General features: G+C 46.7%; 1 protein-coding gene across 1 annotated transcript in view; it reads right to left on the bottom strand.

Moving 5' to 3' along the window:
* The window catches only part of ARHGEF4 (Rho guanine nucleotide exchange factor 4), a 399,330-nt gene that overhangs the window by 335,266 nt on the left and 38,379 nt on the right, over window positions 1-25,685 (bottom strand). The window contains exons 3-4 of the mRNA XM_069617840.1: window positions 20,198-20,512; window positions 8,199-8,325 (exon numbers count right to left, since the gene is read on the bottom strand). Of these exons, the coding sequence (XP_069473941.1) occupies window positions 8,199-8,325; window positions 20,198-20,512 (442 nt within the window). The remainder of the gene's footprint in view (window positions 1-8,198; window positions 8,326-20,197; window positions 20,513-25,685) is intronic.

Raw genomic sequence — 25,685 nt, 5'->3', positions numbered from 1 at the left:
AGCTATTCCCCAGGTAACACAGGGCCAGACGAGTTCTCCTCTTGCACCATAGCTTCACCCCAGACAACAAAGCTATTCCCCAGGTCACAAAGGGCAAGACTAGTTCACCTCTTGCACCATAGGTTCACGCCAGACAGCAAAGCTATTCCACAGGTCACACAGGGCCAGACTAGTTCAAGCTATTCCACAGGTCACACAGGGCCAGACTAGTTCACCTCTTGCACCATAGCTTCACCCCAGACAACAAAGCTATTCCCCAGGTCACACAGGGCAAGACTAGTTCACCTCTTGCACCATAGCTTCACCCCAGACAGCAAAGCTATTCCCCAGGTCACACAGGGCCAGACTAGTTCACCTCTTGCACCGTAGCTTCACCCCAGACAGCAAAGCTATTCCCCAGGTAACACAGGGCCAGACGAGTTCACCTCTTGCACCATAGCTTCAACCCAGACAACAAAGCTATTCCCCAGGTCACAAAGGGCAAGACTAGTTCACCTCTTGCACCATAGGTTCACGCCAGACAGCAAAGCTATTCCACAGGTCACACAGGGCCAGACTAGTTCAAGCTATTCCACAGGTCACACAGGGCCAGACTAGTTCACCTCTTGCACCATAGCTTCACCCCAGACAACAAAGCTATTCCCCAGGTCACAAAGGGCAAGACTAGTTCACCTCTTGCACCATAGGTTCACGCCAGACAGCAAAGCTATTCCACAGGTCACACAGGGCCAGACTAGTTCAAGCTATTCCCCAGGTCACACAGGGCCAGACTAGTTCACCTCTTGCACCATAGCTTCACCCCAGACAGCAAAGCCATTCCCCAGGTCACACAGGGCAAGACTAGTTCACCTCTTGCACCATAGCTTCACCCCAGACAGCAAAGCTATTCCCCAGGTCACACAGGGCCAGACTAGTTCACCTCTTGCACCGTAGCTTCACCCCAGACAGCAAAGCTATTCCCCAGGTAACACAGGGCCAGACGAGTTCACCTCTTGCACCATAGCTTCACCCCAGACAACAAAGCTATTCCCCAGGTCACAAAGGGCAAGACTAGTTCACCTCTTGCACCATAGGTTCACGCCAGACAGCAAAGCTATTCCACAGGTCACACAGGGCCAGACTAGTTCAAGCTATTCCACAGGTCACACAGGGCCAGACTAGTTCACCTCTTGCACCATAGCTTCACCCCAGACAACAAAGCTATTCCCCAGGTCACAAAGGGCAAGACTAGTTCACCTCTTGCACCATAGGTTCACGCCAGACAGCAAAGCTATTCCACAGGTCACACAGGGCCAGACTAGTTCAAGCTATTCCCCAGGTCACACAGGGCCAGACTAGTTCACCTCTTGCACCATAGCTTCACCCCAGACAGCAAAGGCATTCCCTAGGTCACACAGGGCCAGACTAGTTCACCTCTTGCACCATAGATTCACGCCAGACAGCAAAGCTATTCCACAGGTCACACAGGGCCAGACTAGTTCAAGCTATTCCGCAGGTCACACAAGGCCAGACTAGTTCACCTCTTGCACCATAGCTTCCCCCAGACAGCAAAGCTATTAACCAGGTCACACAGGGCCAGACTAGTTCAAGCTATTCCACAGGTCACACAGGGCTAGACTAGTTCACCTCTTGCACCATACGAGCTGTTCCACCAGTGTCCCTGAGGATTCATTTGATACTCAGGAAACACTCCTCATACATCTTAAATCCTGGCCCTGCCACCCGCGTCTCCTGCGGGCAAGTCTCAGCAAGCACTCCCGCGCTGACTCTCACTCACTGCTCATGGTGCGATTAAGAGAAGCCAGCAGTCATTACATATGTATGCCGCAGATGAAACAGTTATGCCAAGTTAATAATATCCATTTCATCCGAGAAGAACGCCCTGAAGATGCGATTGCATTGAGATGGCCCTTCCCATGGGAGAAGGGTTATCTTGTGAGTAAAGAGTATTCTAGGGGCGAGGCATATCTCGGGCTACCCTGATTAGACCAAATTTATTCTGAGCTCTCCTCCTGGTTTATAGTTGCCCTGTGCCATGCGTGACACCCCGAGCCAATGCTGGTTTTATCCGTCGCATGCTGGGTCTTGCAGTTGTGTTTCCCCATTGTTAGTTTGGGCCTACAAGTCCCAGCATGCAATGGGAAAAACATAACTATGAATGAGTCCCTCCAGGGAACCGCAGTCATCGCGGAGTTACTCTGAGATACCCTGAATTACTCTGACTTGCACCGAGCTACCCTACCGTCATCCAGAACTGCGTACAGGGGTGCTCGGTCGCGTTCATCCAGGTGTCTGTATACAGGGGCCTCACGCTGTACGGTGCGGATGAAATATTACTATTGAGTATTAATGAATGTTTCATATTTCTTCTTGACAGTATATCTGCTTGTATCAGGGTTTGTAATAATAACGGTATATGTCTTGTATTTGGGTACTCGTATAACCAAATCGCTAATAAAACATAAAACAAAACACAAGGGCTTCACATTTCTGTTATCGCTGAACAAAAACATTTACTAAACCTTTATTTTTTCTAAATAAGATGGGCGAGCCAATCCGATCTTTCGAATATAGGTGCCGGTGCACAGTAATGGAACCTCATGTTAACAGGCAGGAAGTATTGCAGACACCCAGTAATTATATGTAATGAACTAAATGTGTGCAAGAGAGTAACAGCACAAGGGACCAAACCATAAATCTCCCTGCGCCCAGAATATTCTTATTGGATCCGATATTACTTGCAGTGTAACTCTACCCTCTTCTGGCTAATTGTTACGCGCTGGTCCTCTGTACATAAACTCTGCATGAGTAGTGTATTTATACATTTTTTTGATTTAGGTATTATTACACTAGACTATAGCCTTGTGTGTGCTTTAGCCCAAAGTGGGCCCTGGCATATAAATCATCCTGTCAGTGCCAACACGTGTGTAGCCAGTAGGGGCATTTTCAAGGCATCACATCCTTACAGTGGGCAGAACATTAGTGCTTGTCTTCTCAGAGTACTTCAATTAGTAATTCATAGACATAGTCGGTCCAATAGCACAGTGTGGACAGTGCTCGCTTTGACATCTGTGCAAAGCAGGTTCGAATCCCGTCAGGGCCGAACTCACCCTTTCATCCTTCCGAAATTGATAAATGACCACCACACCACACATTTAAGCAGCGCTCATATGCCTGAGTGATCTATATAGCGCTATATTATTATCTTGTGTGGCAAGAGTAGTCGACTGTGGCGTCCTCTTTAACCCAAAATGAAGGACAATGCAGTGTCTGGGCAATGAAGGAAGGGGGTGGCACACAGGAACGGACCTGCTGAAAACAAATGGAATAGGGGGTTATAATTAGACTTTTTCCTCTATTGGCTACGCTGACTTGCTTCCAAGACAAACGCGTTGCCCCTGAGCTATCCCCCCTCACCCATGTGTGTATGATTACTACTCTGCAAATAGGATTGTTGCGAGGCCTTTGCAAAGGGGATAGGGGACACATGAAGCTTGAAGAGCAGAGAAAGATGGCAGACTGCACCAACTACGACGAAAGGGGTCTCTCAGCCTCCCAGGCCTCACAATATCAAATAAAAGAACGGGGAATTTCACTATAGGCAGGTGACATCACAATGGATCCCCATATCAGATTCTGAAACGTAACCCTTAAGTACGCCTGAAGACCCTCACTTTGGGGGCTTAGTGTAATGCTGGATTGGCATGCTTATGGACGCACGTGTGAGGACTGCAGTACCGCCTGGTGCTTGTCAAAGGACAGGCTGAGTTTCCCTTTACAGATTAGGGAAGGGGTTAAGGCTGTATTCCGGGTCTAGAAGAGCAGGAAACTGGGGAGCCGAGCTTCCACCACCGCCACAGGCAGACATTGAAAAACAATGTTTGAGTCAACATTTGCCCACACCCGAGAGAACCCACCTGCATCGGTTATCAACAAAAATCCATTGATCTGGTGATTTAAGGTTATCAAATGCAAAAGGGCAGTGCAAAAATGGGAGACACGTTTTTTGTGGGTTACATGCAGTTTCAGTTGGTGCACTTTTGTTGCATTCTGGGAGCTCATATCTGATCACACAATCAATCTATTATACGGAACTGGATTAATGGATTAGGTTCAGCACTGGTGAAGGACTTCCATTGGGGAGACATCTGTGTGATGCATGCATTATACGATGGAATATTCTCCTTAATTGAAATTGGAAAGGGGGATTATCCTGTGTTGTTTTTTTTAACCTTGAAGTTGCAGAACAAGAGCCACACTTTGAACTTCATTCATCTCCAAGCACCTTCACTTCCCGACACCAAAGAGCCGAACACAGGGTAAACATGTCTCTCATAATTGAACACCTTTTTGGCCATATCTCTCATTGGCCAGCACACGCACGTGTTCCGTGACACAGCCTTTACTTTGTGAAGAGCAGCGTTTCCTTGGGAATATGTCTATGCCATCAGACCCAGCTTGTGGCTTCATTCTTAGACAAAATCCTAGATAAAGCAGTGGAGGGAGGGCTGAGTGGCTGCAGATTATCAAGGGATGAGATGATTGGCCTTTGCAAAGAAGAACAAAGAAAGGCACCCAGTGGGGAGCTGCAACAGTCAATGACCACTTCAGAAAAGTTATTAAGCTTTCTTAGTCACGGGGGATCCCCAAGATGTGGGGACCCATTTCAACTGAAAAAGATGATAGGCCCCTAACGCTGGGCCTGGCGTCAAAGCCAATGAGAAGGCTTACTGCGGCTGTAAACCTGTGCTGCATAACCTTCTAAAATGTGGGCCCGTTCCTGGATCACCTTACAGTGCGACTGGCTGATAGAGGTGGAGCACCTTTGAGGAGGAGACTCGATGTATAACGGAACAGTGTATCTGTCAGAGTGAATGGCAGCACAAGAATACAGTGAGCGGACAGGCCTCTGGCAGCAATTCCCTGGACCTAGATTCAGAGAGGTTCTTGAGGCCTGTTCGTAGGTTTATGGGATGGTTATACTGATGTGTAGGCAAGACCTCTCTTGATAATCCAGCCTTTATATAACCTTCCTGACCTGGGCTGCATTTACCTTGTCCTATTAATACAGGGCAGCAAGCACATCTTGGAGGCTTTGCAGAGTGTGATGGCACTTGGACATTGGACATTTATGCAATAGGACATACCGAAACATCAGGTAATAGGAACGGGCCTATAATGCACTGAACCTGTACATAAGCCACTGGAATGGAATATGAGAGGATTACATTATTGTAAAATAATACACAGCAGGCTATAAGGACAAGACTTTGGGCGGGCAACAGTCCATGATAAGGCCCAGGTGCAGAGGCTACCTGTCATCTTAAGCACAGGCTTTGAGGCCTTTCTGCAAATCAACATGACATAGCAAGCATGGCATAACACACCATGACATAAAATGGTGTTATGCAACACAACATATCATGCATCGCATCTAACCAAGAAGCGGATATTAGATTATAAAGGTAATACAGTTGCAGACACTGCCTCCTTCAAGGGGGCTCCAGAGGCAGGCAGCAGGCTTCTGCACACATATCGTACAATAAAATACCCATGACGGCGCAGCCTGTATCACATGTGCTAAATATAGCATGGTTCCCAAACATTGCAACTAGCCACGTGAAAAGTAGTTTGAGGAAAACTCGAATCACACGCGTTTTGCTTTGTAAATTTATGCTGTAATTGTCAGCATCACTTTGGAAATTCTTACCTGTAAAAGGCAACTAATTGATGGGCACTGGAAATAAGAACAAAATACGAAATATGTCCTTTCCCCCATTAGCTTATAAGAGTGTTGAGTGTGTGTCAGTTACGGTGCAAATGTTAGCAGGGTGTAGCTTAGGAGGCAAATATCAACCAGCTGCGTCATATCCCAGAAAATGGAGAAAGGAGCACTTTTGATGTGATGTTTATAACCCGCTTAATACCCAGAGGTTTCTAAGCGCGGACCCGGGGCTTGAACCTGTGTTGCTTCGTGTCGTCTTGCTTCCAAGGCGAGCACATTGTCGCTGAGTTATCCTCTAGAGCAGACCCGGCCTTAGGGGGGTGAGCCGGGCGACCGCCCGGGGCGCCACACCCCCCAGGGCGCCATAAGCCCCTGCCACGCCAGCTCTGGGGAGTCTTTCAAGGGCTCCCCCGAGCTGGCGTAGTGGCAGAAGGCGTGGCAAGCGCCTCATTGTCATTGAATGAAGCCACGGTGGCGGGCTCATTCAATGACAATGGGGTACTAACGCGCCCTCTTTAACCTCCCCGCCGGAGCGAGGAGGTTAAAAAAAAATAATTAAAAAAAGTGTCCCTTCCTGGACCCGCCTCCTTTAATCCCGCCCCCGGTAAACCTGGGGCGCGCGGTGGGCAAGGGGGATGCCAATTCGCCCAGGGCACTGCTGCACTTAAGGCCGGCCTGCTCTCAAGTAGGGGTACGAGCGGCACAGGGTGAAATCATGGACTAACCCATCGATCAGGGGCCAGGAGCCTCATTGACATCAATCAAAGGAGCTAGAGTCCAATACAGAGCAAAGCATTGTGTAGCCCAATAGAAAAGAAACCAGTGTGAGAGGCCCCCGTGGGGTTGGCGGTATGTTCTTCTAAGAAAATAAAAAAGCCTGGTACGTGAGACCTTTTGAATATAAACAAGCATGCCCTGCTGTAGCTGATATAGAAAAGCACCGGAAAGCAATCTTTACAATATGCAGGTCACTATACGAAATCCACCTTTGCAAGAAGCCAATTGGGATGCTAAAGTGCTACCTGTGCGCCAGAACTATGTAGCTTCATTAGGTGGTGCTAAAGTGCTACCTGTGCGCCAGAACTATGTAGCTTCATTAGGTGGTGCTAAAGTGCTACCTGTGCGCCAGAACTATGTAGCTTCATTAGGTGGTGCTAAAGTGCTACCTGTGCGCCAGAACTATGTAGCTTCATTAGGTGGTGCTAAAGTGCTACCTGTGCGCCAGAACTATGTAGCTTCATTAGGCGGTGCTAAAGTGCTACCTGTGCGCCAGAACTATGTAGCTTCTTAGGTGGTGCTAAAGTGCTGCCTGTGCGCCAGAACTATGTAGCTTCATTAGGTGGTGCTAAAGTGCTGCCTGTGAGCCAAAACTATGTAGCTTCTTAGGTGGTGCTAAAGTGCTGCCTGTGAGCCAAAACTATGTAGCTACATTAGGTGGTGCTAAAGTGCTACTCAGTGAGCCACAGCAAACCGGTGTGCTAAAGTTCCACCAGGCTAAAACTAATGGTGCTTCTAAAGCGCCATCTACAAACCAACCTTGAGAGTGGGACTAAAGGGACACGTATGAGCCACTTATAAGCCCAACCTAATGATAGCCATATGCTGCCTCCTGTGCCAAATCTAAGCAGCTGCAGGACACCTGCACACCATTATACTCCCTAATGCATTACTCTCCATATGAACGCCATTTCAATATTTTGCCCTGCCAGTTGCTACACAGCCAGCACTTCAAAAAGAACAAAGGGCAGGAGAGAACTAGCATGTATAGACTAGTTGAACCATCTGTACATTCCATGAGCTTTGCTCTCTCTTTAAAGTTATGGTGAGATCGCCACAAAAAACCTGCTCATCCAACAATACCAGCCACACGATACTGAGGACCCTACACCAGCATACTTGTTCTTCACAGCAACTATTGAGCGTAACCAGACATGAACCTGGAGAAAAGTAATGGCACAGTTTCACAAGGAAACTAATTTGCATAATTGCCTGCAGATCCTGACCCACCTGCAATCTCTTTTTAATCGACCTTTAGTCAGCATTCGCTGTTTGGGAGCTTGCTTGATGGAACACTGATGACAATGCCTACTTGCCCAGTCTCCCTGAGAAACAGCAAGACCTTTACTTATTCTAATTTAAGGACTTTCAAAACAAGGGAAGTGTGGGTGCACACGTTCGAGAATGTGAGCTCCGTTCTCAGTGCAAGGCCGATTCCTACTACATCAGTCTGCATTTACAGCAGCGGTCTTCAACCTGCGGCTCTCCAGATATCTTGGACAACTAATCCCATAATCCCTCACCATTGACTATGCTTAGTAGGGCTGACGAGAGTTGTAGTCCACAGCATCTGGAGAGCGAACATTTGCAGACTGTTGCTTTAGCCCTCAAGGCCACTGCGATATCCCAGTGATCTGATAGTGCCATTGCCTCAGAGACAGTCACTGCTCAATAGTAGATGACAATTTGTACGCACCTGGAGCTGAGATATGCCGTATCCAGCCAATTGAGTCGAGGCCTGATGGTGTGCTCTGGGAGAAGGGGTGCAGCTTCAGTGGCAGGGTGTCGAACACCGGAGAGTCCATGGACAGCCTTATTCTGACCTGGAGGGAAGATGAAGAGGGGATCAGAAATCGACACGCATGTTAGCATCTATTCGCGTTGCTTGGTAACAAAGAGAAGGGGTGGAGATTCGCACAATGAGCCTGACTTTCAGGTAGAGGGTTCACCTTGCTCAAAGAGGGGTTCACATGCTCATGCTTACAAAAGTACAATGGTTGCGGATCTTTGTCAATTGTTACACATTCCATTATGCAAGATGGCAATCAGCAAACTTCCACCACTGTGGATCGCTATACCATCGCACAGAAGGGTATCTTCAGTCTTTAATCCATAGATTGATGCCCACGGGCACCGGCCATCGACATGTGTTGGATTGGCTGTGTGTTACTGTTGAGACATTTGAGGTCCCCACCCCTTCAGGCAAGGGCTTACTGCCCACAGGCCAACATTGAACCGTCCCAACCTTCTTTACCATTAACTTCAATATTCGCAATTATGTGTTCAGCTTTAGGTGCTCCAGCCAGCAGCTGGTCGCCGGCACTCACAATCTGAAAGCTGGAAAGGAAGTGGTATATTCAGGTTGTCAGTGTCAGCATCAGTTTGAACTCCTTACCTCTAGACGACAACGAATCGATGGGAACCAGAAATGTTTAGATTGCAAGGGGCTGCGTTCCATCTCTCAATCGGCAATTGATTGGAAAGTCACATTGCCAGGAGACCACGTCAGTGGCATGTTGAAGATCATGTAAACCATGTCAATGTAGTGTCCCTCTAAGCCAAAGCAGGCCACGTCCACCACATTTCTGTAGGAGTTTTTGGCATTGTGGATTAGACATCCCATCCATCCGAGGGGTCGAATGTTTTGCTCCACAGACAACCATCTGACCTTTTGGTCCATGTAGCTCTTCACCTAAGAACCTTTTTCTGCATCCCTAACAGATGATACTCCAGCCACCAACATAACAGAGAAGGGCAAAACAGCATGGCGCTCTGGGAGGCCGTAAATACGGTCCTTATTTACTTGCCTGTAAAGCTAGTCCTCCACATGGTTCTTTTGCTCCATAAAGATCAGGAACACAAAGCTCTGCATATCAGTGAGAGCTCTGACACGTTCGGGGTAACACAGGATGACCCGGCAAGGGCTGTCCGTAGGGGAAGCCTGCAGGGCACATGCATGCTTGAAGAGAAGGGATGGGCTGAATCAGGAGCATGTTATCGTCTGTCCTTTGTTTACAGGACAATGTCTGCCCTCTTTCTCTTTCCTGGAACACAGGCAGAAGGCTGACCCGGAGGGGAGGGGGCGTTCATCAAGCCAGTTAACTTTTTAAAGTCTATTTTCTGTGTCTATATCTAGGGCTACGCGGCACATACAGCAGCTAAGAACAAAATGGAGGACAGGTAGCGGCATCCAATACATACTAACAATGGACATATATGGTCTCAAACGATCAGCCCATATCACCCCACCTGGAGACCCTGACCTGCCTACCAGTGAAGCCAAAGGTTGGCTTCTTGCCTAACACACATAGCATGCCATCCCCTGACATCAACCCAACTAACTACAGAGCTCTCACCGTAGAAACTGACCACATGCACAAAGCTGGCATCCCAACACCTGCGGTTCCGTGGTAGTAAAAGTATAAAATATTTTGCTATAGTTCTTTTCACAATCAAGGATCTTTCCTTTTCAACTCCATCTGACCTTCAGTTAATTATGACATACCTGTTTGGTTAGTCTACAGCTCTAGTCAGAAGCAGGAGTTGCTATGCCCTCGCAATCTTACTCACGTGATCAATACCCCAAAATGTCCTCACATGCGTTCATGTTCTGAAGCTACTCTGACATACTGTGTGCAACCAAAGACTATGAATAGTAAGCAATATAAAATAGAACTCTTCCTTATTTAAGTCAGTGAGCACCTCCATAAGGCCATGGAACGCCGAATGAAAGTACCAAAACCCTTCAGCTCACGGTAAATGCATACAGCCTTTTTATATATTTTAAATGTTTTCCTTTCCGAATGGGATTAAGTAATTTAAAAAGTGTGTGTGCTTTCTTTTGCAAAATAATCTACTACGATAAAGCCCATTAAATACATTTTTTATATTTCCACAAGATTTTGCTAAAAGAGGCTCCCGTCGGAAGAGTGTTAGCCATTGAGTTGAGCCTTTTTTCTAATGACCAGGTTCAAAAGAGGCAGCCAACACTGTGTGTGTAAAGATGTAGCCCCCAAACAACTGGAGAATCGTATTTGTAATACTGGTTTGAGTCAGTGGTATTCCAGAGGCCCATTCAGGAGAACATGAAGTTCTAACATCTGAACCAATCGTGTATAACTTCATGAAAATACACACCATACCGAATTCATGTGTTTTCAAAATGCAAGTCTACTTCCTTCAGAGTAACCAAATTCCTGTCTCCAAGCTTGACATCATTACAGTAAAGCATCCAAGATAGAGAAGGCTCAGCTGGCTTCTCTGCCCAACCATGTGGGGGCGCAGAGAGCTGAATCATTTCTGAAGGTTCTCGTTGTTACTGTATCCATTAACTAAAGCATATCCCAGGGGGAGCCAGGAGCCACCAAACACTTACTAAGGTATGAAGCTACAGATATGTCACCACCACAGAAGTTGCCACTGTTCCCGGAGACTGCTCCTTGATGCCTACAGAAAGAACCAAGAGGTGCTCCTCAGCAAATCATCACCCCTTGTGCATGGTCCGGGTCTTTACACATTTAGGGTCACTCCGCCCTCACTGCCCACTAACAAATAAACAACTTTACGCTACACGATAGAAGGACATCATTTAGCCCAGCAAAGAAAACGGTGATGGCAGAATTCTGTGCTGTTGCTGGAAGTTGAGTTGGGTTATGCAGAACCCATCGTCTGGTAGAGGATTACATCAGCTCTTTCCCTGGAAGCGGCGTAGAGGTTTGGTGAGTGGCCACTAGGCACATTATTGCTTTTACCTGTATGGCAGGGGTGAGAGCAAAGACGATCATGGCTCTTGTATTTTGTTTCTTTGCTCGAAGACAAGACACAAGCACACTTGCAAGTGGTGACTCCACACTTCAGATCTTGTTCCTCAGAGGATCAGCACGTGGACAGGTTTGCTTAGAAGCAAGGAAGGCCTGGCACCATCTGCAGCTTTTGCCTTGTGCACCTGCACTCGTGGCGAATGCTGGTCCTCCACCGGCTCCTGCTCCCAAAGTCACAACCATCGTGGAGCAAACAAATGCTAGTGCAAACTGTAAGTGCTCCGATACGCACCAGGTTCCATGTCTCCCCTCCCTGTTCACATTCCAGTAGCCCCCAGTAACCCTGGCTGCTGCTCTAGAATAGGTCACCGAGCCAAAGTGGAATTCATTGGGTTAATATTAAAGATACAAGATGGTGGATGGCGATATTGCTGATCCTTAGGTTTTGATATTTGTGTGCCTACGAAACCTACTGACTCAACCACAGAGAAAGCTTACAGCCATTAAGAGCCAACCTCAACCTCAGGCATTGCTGTTCTACAGAGCATAAGAAACCTTTTTCAGCAGGGGAACTCCTAGATGAAGATTTCGACCCCGAGGGACAGCCTCCATTGCAGCGGTCCTCCTCTGCACTCATGCCCTTTCAGCTCTCCTAATGGCTGTCTATTATCCAATGGCCGCCTCCTGTCAGCCTGGTTACTGTGCCAGCAATTGCAACAAGGTACTGGAGACAAAGACTGAGACCTAGGAGTATGCCTAGTGACAAATCCACTATCTGTTGATTCTTTTACTAAAGGAAATGTGTTGTATGTTTATGAAACCATTTACTATGTTTCTCCGGTACAGGGGTTTCTACATTTCATTAGCAAACCAATTTACAGGCATTTTTGGTGTTGGAAGCTATTTAATAAGCATCTTCAGGAAGAGCCTTCTTAACCCGCAGTCCAACTATAAATTGGCGACAGCCATCCTTTCAGAGCCCATTTTGGCCCTCCCAAACTTTCAAACACTTTGAAATGATACTGCCTTTTGCCTGCATTGGTCTTTTCTACACCATTCTACTATCCCTGCTTTATCATATGACGCAAATCATGTATTTTGCTTGTGTGTGCATGTTGCTTTTAAAAATTGCTGTTACTTCTGAGTTCATCTGTATGGACAGTCTAGCCTTGAATTTAGCTATCATCAAAATGCACCAACTTTGACACTAATCCTACAAACCTGAAATGGAGTACAGTAGTAAACTCTTCCAAACAATACAGGGTGTTGAAAGTTGCTTGGCAAGTTGCTTTTTGAGTGTGAGGATTATTCTTGCCATGCAAATAACCTGGACCCTTCTTCCAATATGCACCATGCACGATGATCCAGAGGACCTTGAACTTTCTCCTGCATTCTAATCATTGCCAGTGAAACCAGAAAAGCTGAATTCTGGTTCTCTGGAAGGTAACTCCAAATATTTGTTTTGGTTGCAAGAGAAGGAAGGTTCTGCACAGTAGTAGCGCATGGGCGTTACATTGTTGCTCTGCGTGATTATCTATACACTAGCTCCAGGTCTGATTCCAGAGGTACCCGATGCTCGGATTCCGCTGACCTCTCCAGAACATCTCTATCTGGATACTAAGCTTTGGCGTAGCTTTATTAACATGCGTATGTTGCCTTGACAATTTGGATTCTCTTAGGACAGAGATTTCACACATATTTAATAGGTGCTGCAAGCTTCATGCCATACAACTTGATGTACTGGGATCACAACATGTTTCTATAGACTTCTTGTCTTTAATCAGCTAGCGCATGAAGCCTTTCGAAAGATTAAACAAATACCACCTTTTACAGGATTACAAGATGAGAAAAAAGATACATTACTTCAGCAGAGTACTGCTTCTGATCTCACAGATAGAGCTAAGGCCTAAATGGATTTAGTAACTGATTTAACTTTAACCATTGATTTAGTGCAGCGGTATTCAAACTTTTTCATACTGAGCCCCCCATTACGTAAAAATATTGTTTCTAGACCCCCCACAACCTATAATATTTTCTATTAAATGCTTTCATTTTTGGTTAAAAACAGCAGCTTAATCCCTTTTTATAGAGCCTCGCACCACCCCTGGTTATTGTTCAGGTCCCCGCAAGTTGAAGACCACTGATTTAGTGTTAACGTATAGATAACCAGGATGAGTGGCTGTGTTGATCAGCTCAAAGGCACAGGAGACTTATGCACCAGATACAGGTAGGCACAAAGTGCCACAGACAATAAGTGTACATCAGAACCAGCCCAGACACGTCTTGAAAAATAAAAAATAACTTGTAGGATTGAAAAGTAACCCTTTCACATTTGAAAGATTCATTAGTGGATTCTGCTCCCAGAACCTATAGATACAGAAGGGGCACTTATTAAAAGAAGAAGAAAGGACTGCAAGGAATTCGATTTACGCCTTCAATTTTGCATAGCGGGTCCTTGTGTTCATCCAAAAGTCTGTGACACCCTGGAAGACCTTCAGGAATTGAGAAGGCCCATCCATTAAGAAGGCATGTCTGCCAGGATCTTCCTACCTCTGTCCTAGATTGTCTCTGAACACTATGTAGGACTTGGTTACTCATGTAACCATAACAGAGGATTTAGAGTTACGAAACAGATACTCAGAACCAGTGCTTGTGCTGAGCAACTTAAATGCTGGTCTTCAAATGCACTTGTTCAATTCTATGGTAATATTATTGGCTCATAAACAACCTGTATCTGCTACTGATGCGCCTGATCTCCCGTCCAGGCCAGTTACCAGGAACACCACAGAAATCCAAATATCACGCCTGAAACAACTTTATTATTTCACCATTTCTGAACTATCCTGGTAATGCCAAAAAAATCAGAGTAAATTATAGTGCTCAGCAATCTAGACAGCTTTACATCAAAACCTGTTAAATGGTGGGGCAGCATATCATGTTATTTTCGTGTTGTGGTGCAAGGCCCTTCTTCAAAAATCTCCTTAGTTATGAATTATTGTTAATACTTTGTTGTCCTTTAAAAAATAAAGGCAGAGTCATTACCATCGTATTTGGACTATAATTGGCAGAGAGATTATTTTTCTTGAAGCTTGAATCTAAGATTGGATGCCGTCATTTGTAAGCCCTTGCAGTAAAAAGACGAACAACAAAAGGGGAACACTGAGCCAGTTTGTTTGTAGGATACACACAATCTTTTGTGGTGTCAACCTTTTCTTTTAACTGACCGATTTTGGAATTTCAGATTAGGATATCATTTTGATTTTTAGCATTATTTGGTCCTGCAGAAGATAAAATATATACAACATTGATTATGTCGAAACTAGCATGTCGGGAGTCAAGGCTGAATGAAACAGCCAGCAGACTCTTAATTAGAAGACAGTTTTCTACTGTCTCGGCTGGAAGACCATTTTGACCTTGTTGGAGCAGCTTGATTCATACTGGAGCCGAGTCAAGATGCTTTACAAGCATGATACACGACTGCCTTTTTGGAGGAATTTGACTCATAGTTAAGCTCAGTTTGGTATCTAAAACTCTAGCATGAGATTATTTTGCAGTGGACATAGTCAAATCTGTGGATACAGATTTTCCCCTGCGGTTTAATGAAATATATAGATTGGTAATCCATTGTAGTTAATCGTTTGCAAAGCTTTTTGTACATGATTAAATTCAATGTGATGAATCCCACGATGTCGTCAATGCTTCCAAAGGGGGAGCCTCTTCATATTAGGCCAGGGTGGTGGGGTTGCTACCAGATAGTCGCACTGGGGGTGATACTCAGTTGGTGGATCTCATGGGGGGGAACCCCCTTTGGGACCAGTGACAACCACATCAGGAGAACGTGGTACCCCCACCAAGTACATGACAATGGTACCCCTTTACATACTGACCTCAACCTTTCCTTCACCTCCTTCCTCTTTAAACGTACCCTCATACCCCATGCACTTTTCTAAGGCAGTACAAATAGAGAGTACTGAGACGAGGAGGAGTCTTAGTGAGTTACTACATCAACACTCACTTAGTACTGAGATGAGATGGAATTTCGGAGCAATACAGTATAACCAATGGCACCAAATTGAACAGTCTAGTGGTTCACAAACCCTGATTGGAGAAAAAATCATAAAAACCAAAGAAGGACTTGACAAGTTGTCAAGCCCTCCCTGGAGGAACCGTGAGAGCCAGAGTGAGCCTGATGTGCAGGCGGGTGGTGCTGACCGGAACGCCGAGAGGAAGGATAGAGGGCCCAGGGCTGGTCCAGGACGCGGGGACCGTGTGGCCCATGAGCGGACTGAAACTTCAGATGCCCCAGAGAACCGGGGACCATAAGAATGCAGAAACACACTCCCCCTGAAGGAAAAAAGCCAGCAGAGTCGCTGCAGGGAAAAGGAAGCTCTGGAAAGTTACTGGGGTGCCACGAAGGAACCCAGCAACTGCCTTGAGGGAGCCAGCACTCGCGTAAGTCACACCATAAGGCATGTGGGAAAAACAGAAAGCTCAAGGAGGTGGTCGCAAGGCTGGGAAAGGAGGATCTGGGAACCTAACACAGTGGGAAGAAAGCAAGAATGTACATGGACTTTATTAAGGCTTGGCAGGAGAGTAAACCAAGTCCACAAAAGGGAAAACTAAAGCCAGAATTGCGGGTTTGGGATTCGCAACCAAACAAAGAGAATTGGAAGGCAGTGGAAAGTCCACACAGTACTTGGCAAATTAGTGAACCAAGTTTGTATGACCCACTACAGCTTAGAATGCACATCCAATCAGCTCTTCTTTGTCGCAGTACTTGGTCAGAGAAAACCAGGTCTGCACCCCAGGGTCAAGGAGCCACTACAGCTTGGAAAGAGCATCCAGGTTGTTCTTCTTCAGCGCAGTACTTGGCTAGAGGAAGCCAAGGCAGCTAACCAGGATCTGGGACCCAAGGAACTAATCACATTTCTTACCACAAAAAAACGGCCTTTTGTCCAGTGGAACAGGGTCGTTCCTCTGGACATCTCTTTTTGAATTAGTTAGCTTAGTGTGTAAGGGAGAGAGTAAGGATGTTGACACCGGACATTGGGACTTGTGCCTTGGACATTCTGACACTAGGTATTTTAGTTGAGGCAGGGAAATCCCTCAGAACTAGGGAGAGATAGTGGTTTCTTTTCCTTTTTGCTCTTGAATGAATGTTTATAGCAAACACTATGGCCCCCCATGTCAGAGTCTTCTTTCTGCACCCTTGCATCAAATAATTGTTAGACGATTTACCCGTAGGACACCACTCTTTACTTTTGTATTGGGAAACGCATATAATAAATTGTCGCCATTGCTTAGCTGGTTCCAGGTACGTATCCTCTAACTTGGTTATTTTTCTTTTCAGTAGGAGTTTGTGTTGATGTCTAAAGACACTTCCTCTCTCTTCCATGAATATCTCATGTTATTCTCTTACTATGTGTGTAGTGGAGTATCTATGAGTTTAGCTGGCGTCTATTCCAGCAGAGTCCCTGGTTCCTGCGAAATGCTTACACATCTCACATGGCAGTAAGGCTTTCACTGACCTGGATTGTTGAGTTTGAAATTCTGGACTCACTGTCAGGGTATACATTGCATCTCAGCTCAAGTAGGAATTTAATTATATTAATTTTTCTGAGGATACAAATGGGGGTCATATGTGACTGCCCGTTTTTCATTTCTCATAGCTGCATGTATAAGGCAGGTTTAGGTTGAGGGACCTCATAGATCCCCTTGGGTATATCAGTGACATCCATAATACATTTTCAGATGTCTCTTGGGCATGCCTGTGTCTGCCCATCTTATTTTTTATTATATATTATTTTAAGGTATTGATTGATACATTTTGAGATAGAAAACCGGGATCCAGATGTGGTTTTCTTGTAAGAGAAGGACCCCACAGTATTGCGTATGTGACCGCATCCTCAACGAATAGTCTGCATTTCAAAAAGTGAGGAAACACACTGTCTTTTGTGGAAATTAGTTAGTGGCTGACACTTTGGTCTGGTGGTGAGCTCATGAACAAGCCAGTCATGCTGTAACATACATATTGGCATAAGGACTGTAGAGCTGTTCACATTGTGATTTCAGCGATGTCAAAAGCGTTTCTATAATTCGATTTGTGGTCTTCTTCATATTTGAATAATGTAAGGATAGTTTTTTTCACATGTGCTGTTAGCCCACAGGAGACGGCTGTGTCTGGGACTAGGGCAGAAATGACATATAGAGAGTGGGGGTGTGCACAGGGCCTTGCGTGGTAAAGGTCTATTGCAGAAGGAGGACCTTTCAAGAGAAGTGTGGCTAGAGAGAGAAAGCCCTGGCGGAATCAGTGACATAATGGCCACTACAAAGAGGCGGTAGTGCTTTGCAGAATAACATTACGCTACTGCCGCTAAGCATTTATAATAGATGACACAGCCTTTATGCAACTGGTGGCGAGTCCCTTTTGTTAATAAGTTATAGGTTGCTGGTTGATTTCTAATATGTAGGTTGCAAGGACTGGATACTCCGATATTGAGGCTGCCCAATATATGATGACTGAATGAGTAAAGAAAGGAGGTGACGGGTATCCTTGGTTATGCGCCACAATTCAATGCATTATAAAGTCTTACATTTCTTATTCAACTTAATTGACAATTGCGTGATATTTCCCTCATCACGTGTTTCCCCACCTCTTTACATCGGTTCATCAGGAGGATACATTATTTGAATTGTTTCACTTTTCGTGTTATGGGTCTAAATCTTGATATATTGCAGCAAATTTGTAAGTCAGGATAAGGGAAAAACCGTTTCCTTTATGTTTTTTCTTCTAAGCGTGGTACCTATTTTCCAAAAGATAGTCTGGTTTCCCACGGCGATGTTGCTCCTCGCGGCATGTTAACCCATGGGGTAACACCCTAAGAAGAAAAAACATAAGGAAAAATGGTTTTTCCCTTATCCTGACTTACAAATTTGGCGCAACATATCAAGATTTAGACCCATAACACGAAAAGTGAAATAATTCAAATAAAGTATCCTCCTGACGAACTGCTGTAAAGAGGTGGGGAAACACGTGTCGAGGGAAAAATCATGCAATTGTCAAATAAGTTGAATAAGAAATGTAAGACTTTATAATACATTCAATTGTGGCGCATAACCAAGGATACCCGTCACCTCCTTTCTTTACTGTCTCTTTACTGCTGGCTGTCTCCAGTAAGTGTGGCTTCATGCTGGTGATGCCTCCCGCCGTTGACATCCATTTACACATCACCAATAACGAACACGCAGAATCCTATTGTAAAATCGAATCTCACTGGCTGGAGCAGATCCATTAGCTTTGCTGTTGCCTGCTTTGATGAATAACCAACAGTCCTGGTGAAGATGAATTCTGATGGTGGAATCTGTAGGTGGTCAACTCCACAAGAGAGAATGTATGCACTCGTCCTATGTGTCTTCTGCACCTTGTTTCTGGAGCATCAGAGGCAGTCTCACTACCGACTGCTCATCCTGTATCCTCCTTTTGTCTGAGTTGTGTTCTGCACCAGCTGCAAGGAGAAAGCTTGCCATAGTTCATCCACGTGAGATGGAACTGTTTCCCCGCAAGATGCTGCTATGTAAATGCAAGATCCAGCTGAGCCCACATGAGATATAACTGCCTCCACGCAAGATGTAGGCATGTGAGATGCACCTGGATCTACATGAGATGCAACTGCAACTGCATGAGATGCAACTGCATGCACACACAATGTAGCGAGATCCACACCAGCGTAGCCTAAGAGAAACACGCGTATTTGCAGCAGCAGAAATGCAGCAGCACAACCAACAGCTATAGGCAGATACATGAACAGTTTACCATACAATATACCAAGAGAAGTAGACCAAAAAGAAGGAAAAAAAGAGTCAAATAAGAGAGTAAAAAATCATGGCTTCAGTAGGTTCTAGTAGAGCATGGAGATGTTTTGCAGCATAGTACAGCTCGGTTCTGCGACTGTAGAGAATTGAAGTATTTTTTTTCTGGCCTGTTGCTGACCACATTTTCTTGGATTAAGAAATTAGAAACCGCTGTCCATGCTGAGCAGTGTCCGTCTCCAGGTGTTACCCTCCGCGTCAGAGGCGAGGCGTTGGGAGCGCAAAGTGCCATATGCTAGCGACCAAGGGACCTGATTTGCAGTCCAGCATTAATGGCCTCCCTCCGATTATGTGTGAGCACTTGGGTAAGCCTAGGTGTCTAGCTGTGCTTGATAACATGAAATGTGACTGGCATGCGCTGGCAGCTGTCACTGGAGTACACCCCAGGTCTTTGGACTCGTGATGGGGATTCTTAATGACTCTTAATGTTGGAGTCAGCATTGGAGAGCCTTCTGCATTTATGTTAATGAATTGTGGCCGGTATAGGTTGATACTAACTAAAGGGAGCACTTCAGAAGATCATGTGTGTTGATGGTCTCACCTGAAAAGCCAAGGAACCTCCTATTATTGCAACTTCAGTGTGTGTATTAAAAATGAATCTAATCAACATTTGGAAGTTTTATACCAGCACTTTCAATAGCCCTTAAATAAACATACATTCTCGTGCACTAAAGAAATCAGTCTTTTTGTGCCTTGTATTGAGGATACATATGTTGCTTCACACATTGAATGGTGTTATTAGCATAAACAAATCTACTGATTTCTGGAATCTGAGGTCACTACTCACCGCCCAGAGGTAAATCTCCTATGCAGCTACCTCCCTCAAGCAAAAATCATCCTCAAAAGGAGGACTATACGTGTCAGACTGAGGATCTCCAGCATCACAGAACCTTAAAGCATGTCAGCTACAAATCTTGAGGAGAGAAGAAAGATGACAGAAAAGGCTGAAAAGTCCAGTTGGAAAAGAGCAAAATGTCCAGGCGTCAAAGAAATGTTGGCAGCAGCAGAAAGTGTTTGAGCGGAGAGAGGAAAGCACCAGACAAGAGGGAGGATATAGATGTCTTACTTCCAGCAGGTCCTCAGGAAGGCGCGCAGCTTGCACATGCCTGCTGGACTGAATGTCCTCTAGTTTCCTTCTCTGCCTCCGCTCCTCTATGAGCCACAGGTCGTCCAGGCTGAAACACTGCCTCCTCCGGTCATGCTTCATGGGTCCGCGCGGACTGCTGTCCGTGCTGAGGAGTGGCCGTCTGCAGGTGTTCACCTCTGCGTCAGAGGCGGGGCGTTGGGAGGGCACGGTGTCATAAGATAGCTTTTTGGGACGGAGAATCAGCTTCTCTCTCATCCTTGTTTCCAGTGGAGACTTATTGGGCGGTCTGAAATCCTGTTGCACAAGTATTGGGTAAAAACAGAAGTCATGTGACACTGGGAAGCAAAGAACATGGCTCATTGGCTGGCACCAACAACATTCATTAGAAGGTACATAGAAAAAACATTATGACAGCAGCTAATATGGGTCATAACCACGTAAACATTTATTTTCCTGCGGATACATGAAGCAGAACAATCTCTCCTACACGGAATCCCAGAATGTATTTCTTCTCCTTCTTGAATATTCGGAATATATGTACGGGCTAAATTTATCCCAAGTAAATCCTTTTCATTCTTTTAATCTGGATGTGTAGGAGACATGGGTGTAATAGGCTCTTTGGTTGCTAGGGGCTCTGGTAAACGCTACATGGTACTTGGAACTGAACAAAATGTGCTGATAAGTTTCCAGTTGTGGCAAAACCCAAAGAACTCAGAAGTTGCACTTCACTGCGTGGTAAGTCTTTGGGAGAATCAAGGGCTCCCAGGCTTATTATACCAAATGCATCTTCTCTGAGCAATTACACATTAATGTACAAGGGAGCTTTGAACACGATTGTTGTCACCAAGCCCCCCCACCCACCCAGTCCACCCCCTAATTCTTGCAGTTCAAGGGCGGTCCTTCATTGTGTTCCCATAATTGTTAATTTACAACCAGTCTGTGAGCACAATGGGCATCCTCCAGGCAGGAGTGACTCTCTGGGTTCAGATGGTAAGTAGCCAGGATTGGGTCAGCAAATGTCTCATCAGGCAGTGGCTTGCTCTGAAAATAATAGGGGACTGGATTAAGTACCCTCAGAAGGGGAGAATCAGGTCCCTCCCATTGATTTCAGGGGCTGTGACCACATCTACTCGAGTAGCTGAGGGGCTACGCAGACTTCTCTTCAGATTTGCCTCCTGTAGTGAGTAGCACATCAAGGCTATACGATCTCCAATGCCCACACTCCAGGGCATCGCGTGTGAGTGAGAGGTAAGAACCCCTATGTTAACCCTAGAAAAGAGCCAACATGTGCAGTAGACAGGGATAGTAGAGAAATGAGCTTGGAAGACTTTGAATACATGATGCAGGTTATCAAACATGACGTGATGATGGTGTCCTTTAGTCCTATAAGATCTGTAAGTGGTCCCACCCACTTAACCCTGATGAATAAGTGTCCTGCCTGATTGAGTGTGATGAGGTTAGACTGTGAGAGCTCAGAGCAAGAGTTAAGTGACATTCCAGCGTGCCCTGATATGTTAGGAAGTAGTACTTTGAGCCTTGATAAAATTCCAGAGTCTCAAAACCTGAGGCAGGCATATCCTTGGAGAAATAAGTTGCTATCCTTTGGTATGGTAATGTTTATTTGTAAAACGCCTATACACAAGGGAAGTGTTTCAAAGCGCTCAAAGCGGGAGGGAACAAGGGGAAAAAAACAACAGTCATTCAGAGCCCTTGAATTTCTGAAAGATACAAGTCTGCACAGGCAGAGTAAGTGCATATATTACAAATAACAGTGTAGATAACAGAAAATAGGTCTGACGACGATTCTGCAGTTTTTCCAAGTGCATTGAGGTGCCACCATGCAAGGTGGGGAGACGGGGAAGATAGACAAACTTCAAGACATGGTACTTTCAGATCATGCAAATGCACAGAGGGTACAAGAGGAGGGGCAAGTGCACAAAGAGGTGTGGGGGAGGCCAAGTGCACCCAGTCAGTTGGAACTGGGGTAAGTGCAGAGAGATGCCACTCTCATGGGTCACTGACCAAGTGCATTAAAAATGAGGCAAGTGCAGGCCTCGAGGCAAGTGTGAGAGGACTGGCGAGGGTACCAGGGACCTCTGATACTCTGAGGTACACCCGGCGGCCAGTCGGCAAGCTGTGTGGAAAAGGAGGGAGAGAGGGATAGAGCGGGGAGAGGTTAGCAGGGTAGAAGGAGAGAGAGAAGGAAGAAGAGAAGAAGAATGTCTTAAGGAGCTTCCGGAACCTAAGGAGATCAGACTCAAGATGGTGGGCGGCAGGGAGGCTATTCCAGAGAGAGGCACCTGCTGAGGATAAAGATCTCCCTCCAAATCTCTGCTTGGAGAACCGGCTCACTCCCAGAAGGTTGGAGGTAGATGAATGGAGGGCTCGGGAAGGACAACATTTAGGTAGGCATCATTCCAGATAGGTAGGTCCCAGGTCCCAGAAAGCCTTGTGGACAATGCAGAGGGTCTTGAACTTGATCCTTGCAGCCACAGGGAGCCAGTGGAGGGATGCGGTCGCTGGGCTTGAGGCCAAGGATAAGTCTTGCGGTTCTGTTCGGGATGAGTTGCAGAGGGTGATAAGCTGAGGCAGGGAGGTTGAGAAAGAGGCTGTTGCAGTAGTCCAGCCTTGGGAGAACCAGGGCTCTGGAGACAGTGACAATGAGCCGCTGGGGGAAGGTGGGAGTACCTCTGAGGAGGTGCAGCTGGTAGTTGTACTTTTTAGAAATGTCCAAAATGTGAGTGGAGAAGGAGAGATTGGAGTCGAATATGACCCTAAGGTTATTTGCCTCACAGGTGGGTTTGGGCGTAGGTCCAAGGGAGGCCGGGCCAGAGTGTGAGTGGGAAAGCTGGAGCAGTAGTCCCAATGTGAACGATCTCAGTCTTACTAACGTTGAGGCAGAGGTCGTTTGCAACACACGATTACTGAATTGCGGACATACAGTCAGATATGAGCGAGGTAGAGGAGGTGGGGAGGGCAGCCTGTAGAAGAGTTGCGTGTCATCAGCATAACACTGGATGTTAGAGATGAAAGTGGCAATCCCACGTGCCAGGGCAGCTATGTGGACAGTGAAGAACCAGGGGGGATAAGTTAGAACCCTGGGGAACGCCACAGGTTGAAAGAGTGATAGAGAGAAACGACCCACGTGGGATGGGCGATCGGAAAGGAAGGAGGTTAACCACACAAGAGCCTGACCTGTGATTCCCAGAGTGTCACAGAGACATGCAGTCAGGATGTTGTGGTTTACCGTGCCAAAGGCAGAGGAGAGATCAAGAAGAAGGAGGACAGAGGGAGTGTTGGTGTCAAGATTTGAGAGAAGCTCTTCACAGGTTTTCAGAAGAGCAGTTTCCATGCCTCTGGATGCTCTAAAGCCAGACTGATGGTCATGGAAGTACCAGCAGATTCCGTGTAGAGGGTGAGCTGAGAGATAGCCAGCTTCTCCAGGAGTTTGCTCAGGAAAGGGGTGATAGAGATGCCAGAATGGAGGGATCGGCAGAGGTTTTCTTGAGCAGAGGGTGCACAAGGGAGTGCGTAAGAGAAGTTGGGAAAACTCAGTGGCAAAGGAGAGATTGCAGAGATCAGCCAAGGCTTGAGCAAGAGAGTCAATGTTGTCCTTAATGGTTTTGGAGGGGCAGGGGTCCACCTGTTTGGACGAGGCCTTCATAGACCAGACTTGTCTGGTGACCTCATTAGGTGTGATGGGAGTGAGAGAAGAGAGGAGAAGTGGTGGAGGGGCCAAGGAAGGCTCCAGAGGTGTTGGTGTATGATGAGGTGTGGTGGCGAAAGAGGAAAGAATGTCTTATGTTTTTGCAGTGAAGTGTGCAGCATGGGCAGAGTAAAGGTCCTGTGTGGGTGTGACCCAAGAGGAGGCTGCTGCAGGATTGGCCAGTTCCTTACAGACTTTGAAAAGCTCTGCCATATTGTTTGATGCCGCGGAGATGTGGGCTTGAATAAAGGCTCTTTTCTTGGTGTGGATGCAGAGTAGATATTGCCTTTGGAGGAGGCAGCAGGCCAGTTTGTCAGAGGGCCCGCTTGACAAATTCCATTTCCGCTCAGCTGCCTACACTTGCATTTAAGGGCAGCCAGATCAGAGTCATACCAAGAGTTGCACTTTTTGGAAGGCTTCAGTCGGACCCTCATGACAGGGGCAAGAGTATCACGGGTGTTAGAGACAGAGAGATTGAAGTTAGCGAGGGCTGTGTCAGGGTTGGAGTCAGCCACAGGAGTAGGAGGCGAAGAGTAGGTGGAGGCAAAGGCATATGCTTTCACTCTTTTCATGGGTCTGGTGACTTTGAAACCGAGTGGCCACACCTGGTGTGCCGATGCAAGAGGAGAGTAGAGCTTTAAGTGTGAGGAGAGAAGAGAGTGGTCTGTCCAAGAGAGAGAGGTTGTGAGAGCAATAGAGAGAGGGATGTCAGTAGCGATGAGAGCATCCAAAGTGTGGCCTGCTGTGTGCATTGAGCTAGAAGGTAAAACAGAGAGGGAGAGAGAATCGCAGAGGTTGCGGAAGGTCCTGAGGAGTCAGGAAAGTCCAGATGGATATTGAGGACACCCAGCAGGAGGAGTTGAGAGTAGGAGGAGAGTAGAGAGGAGGCCAGGTCAGCCCATTCTGAGAGGAAGAGAGTGGACTGTCCTAGTGGCCGATAGAAGGTGGCTATAAGGAGAGAAGATTTAGGAGAGAGTGAGAGCCTGCAGACTAGGCACTCGAAGGACGAGTAGGCCTGAGTGGGGATAATGGACAAAAGTATCTATTCTGGGAAGATCAACGCCACTCCCCCTCCTGTCCCCTTGGGCCTGGGCATAGAGAGGATCTTGTATCCTTCAGGAAGGAGTGTGTCAAAGCTCGTGACAGAGCTGTCCTTGAACAATGTCTCTGTGAAGGCGAGCACATCTAGATCCATGCGTTCAAGGCGGTTGCAAATGTCGGACGAGTGTTTGACAGCAAAGCGAGAGATAAGCGTGGCAATATGGAGCAGTTTCCCATCTTTGAAGGATTTCTGCGGGGCGAGCGCAGGGGACGGTGGTGCCCCTCACACCCTGAGGGTGGCAAGAGAGCCAGAGGGATAGTGGAGAATGGCAAAAGAGCCAAGGCTGACAAGAGAGTCGGGACAGTGAGGCAAGTTAAGGGCGCTTGTGCAGAGGAGGAGGAAGGCACAGTAGGCAAGGGAGCCTGTGCAGAGGAGGCAGAGGGCACAACAGGCAAGGGAGCCTGTGCAGAGGAGGCAGAGGGCACAGTAGGCAAGGGAGCCTGTGCAGAGGAGGAGGAAGGCACAACAGGCAAGGGAGCCTGTGCAGAGGAGGCAGAGGGCACAGTAGGCAAGGGAGCCTGTGCAGAGGAGGAGGAAGGCACAACAGGCAAGGGAGCCTGTGCAGAGGAGGCAGAGGGCACAGTAGGCAAGGGAGCCTGTGCAGAGGAGGAGGAAGGCACACCAGGCAAGGGAGCCTGTCCAGGGGGAGAGGTAAGGTT

This window comes from Ambystoma mexicanum, chromosome 10 (genome assembly GCF_040938575.1).
Source record: "Ambystoma mexicanum isolate Mex_15411 chromosome 10, UKY_AmexF1_1, whole genome shotgun sequence".
NCBI lineage: Eukaryota > Metazoa > Chordata > Amphibia > Caudata > Ambystomatidae > Ambystoma > Ambystoma mexicanum.
This window is presented reverse-complemented; position numbering and strand designations above follow the sequence as displayed.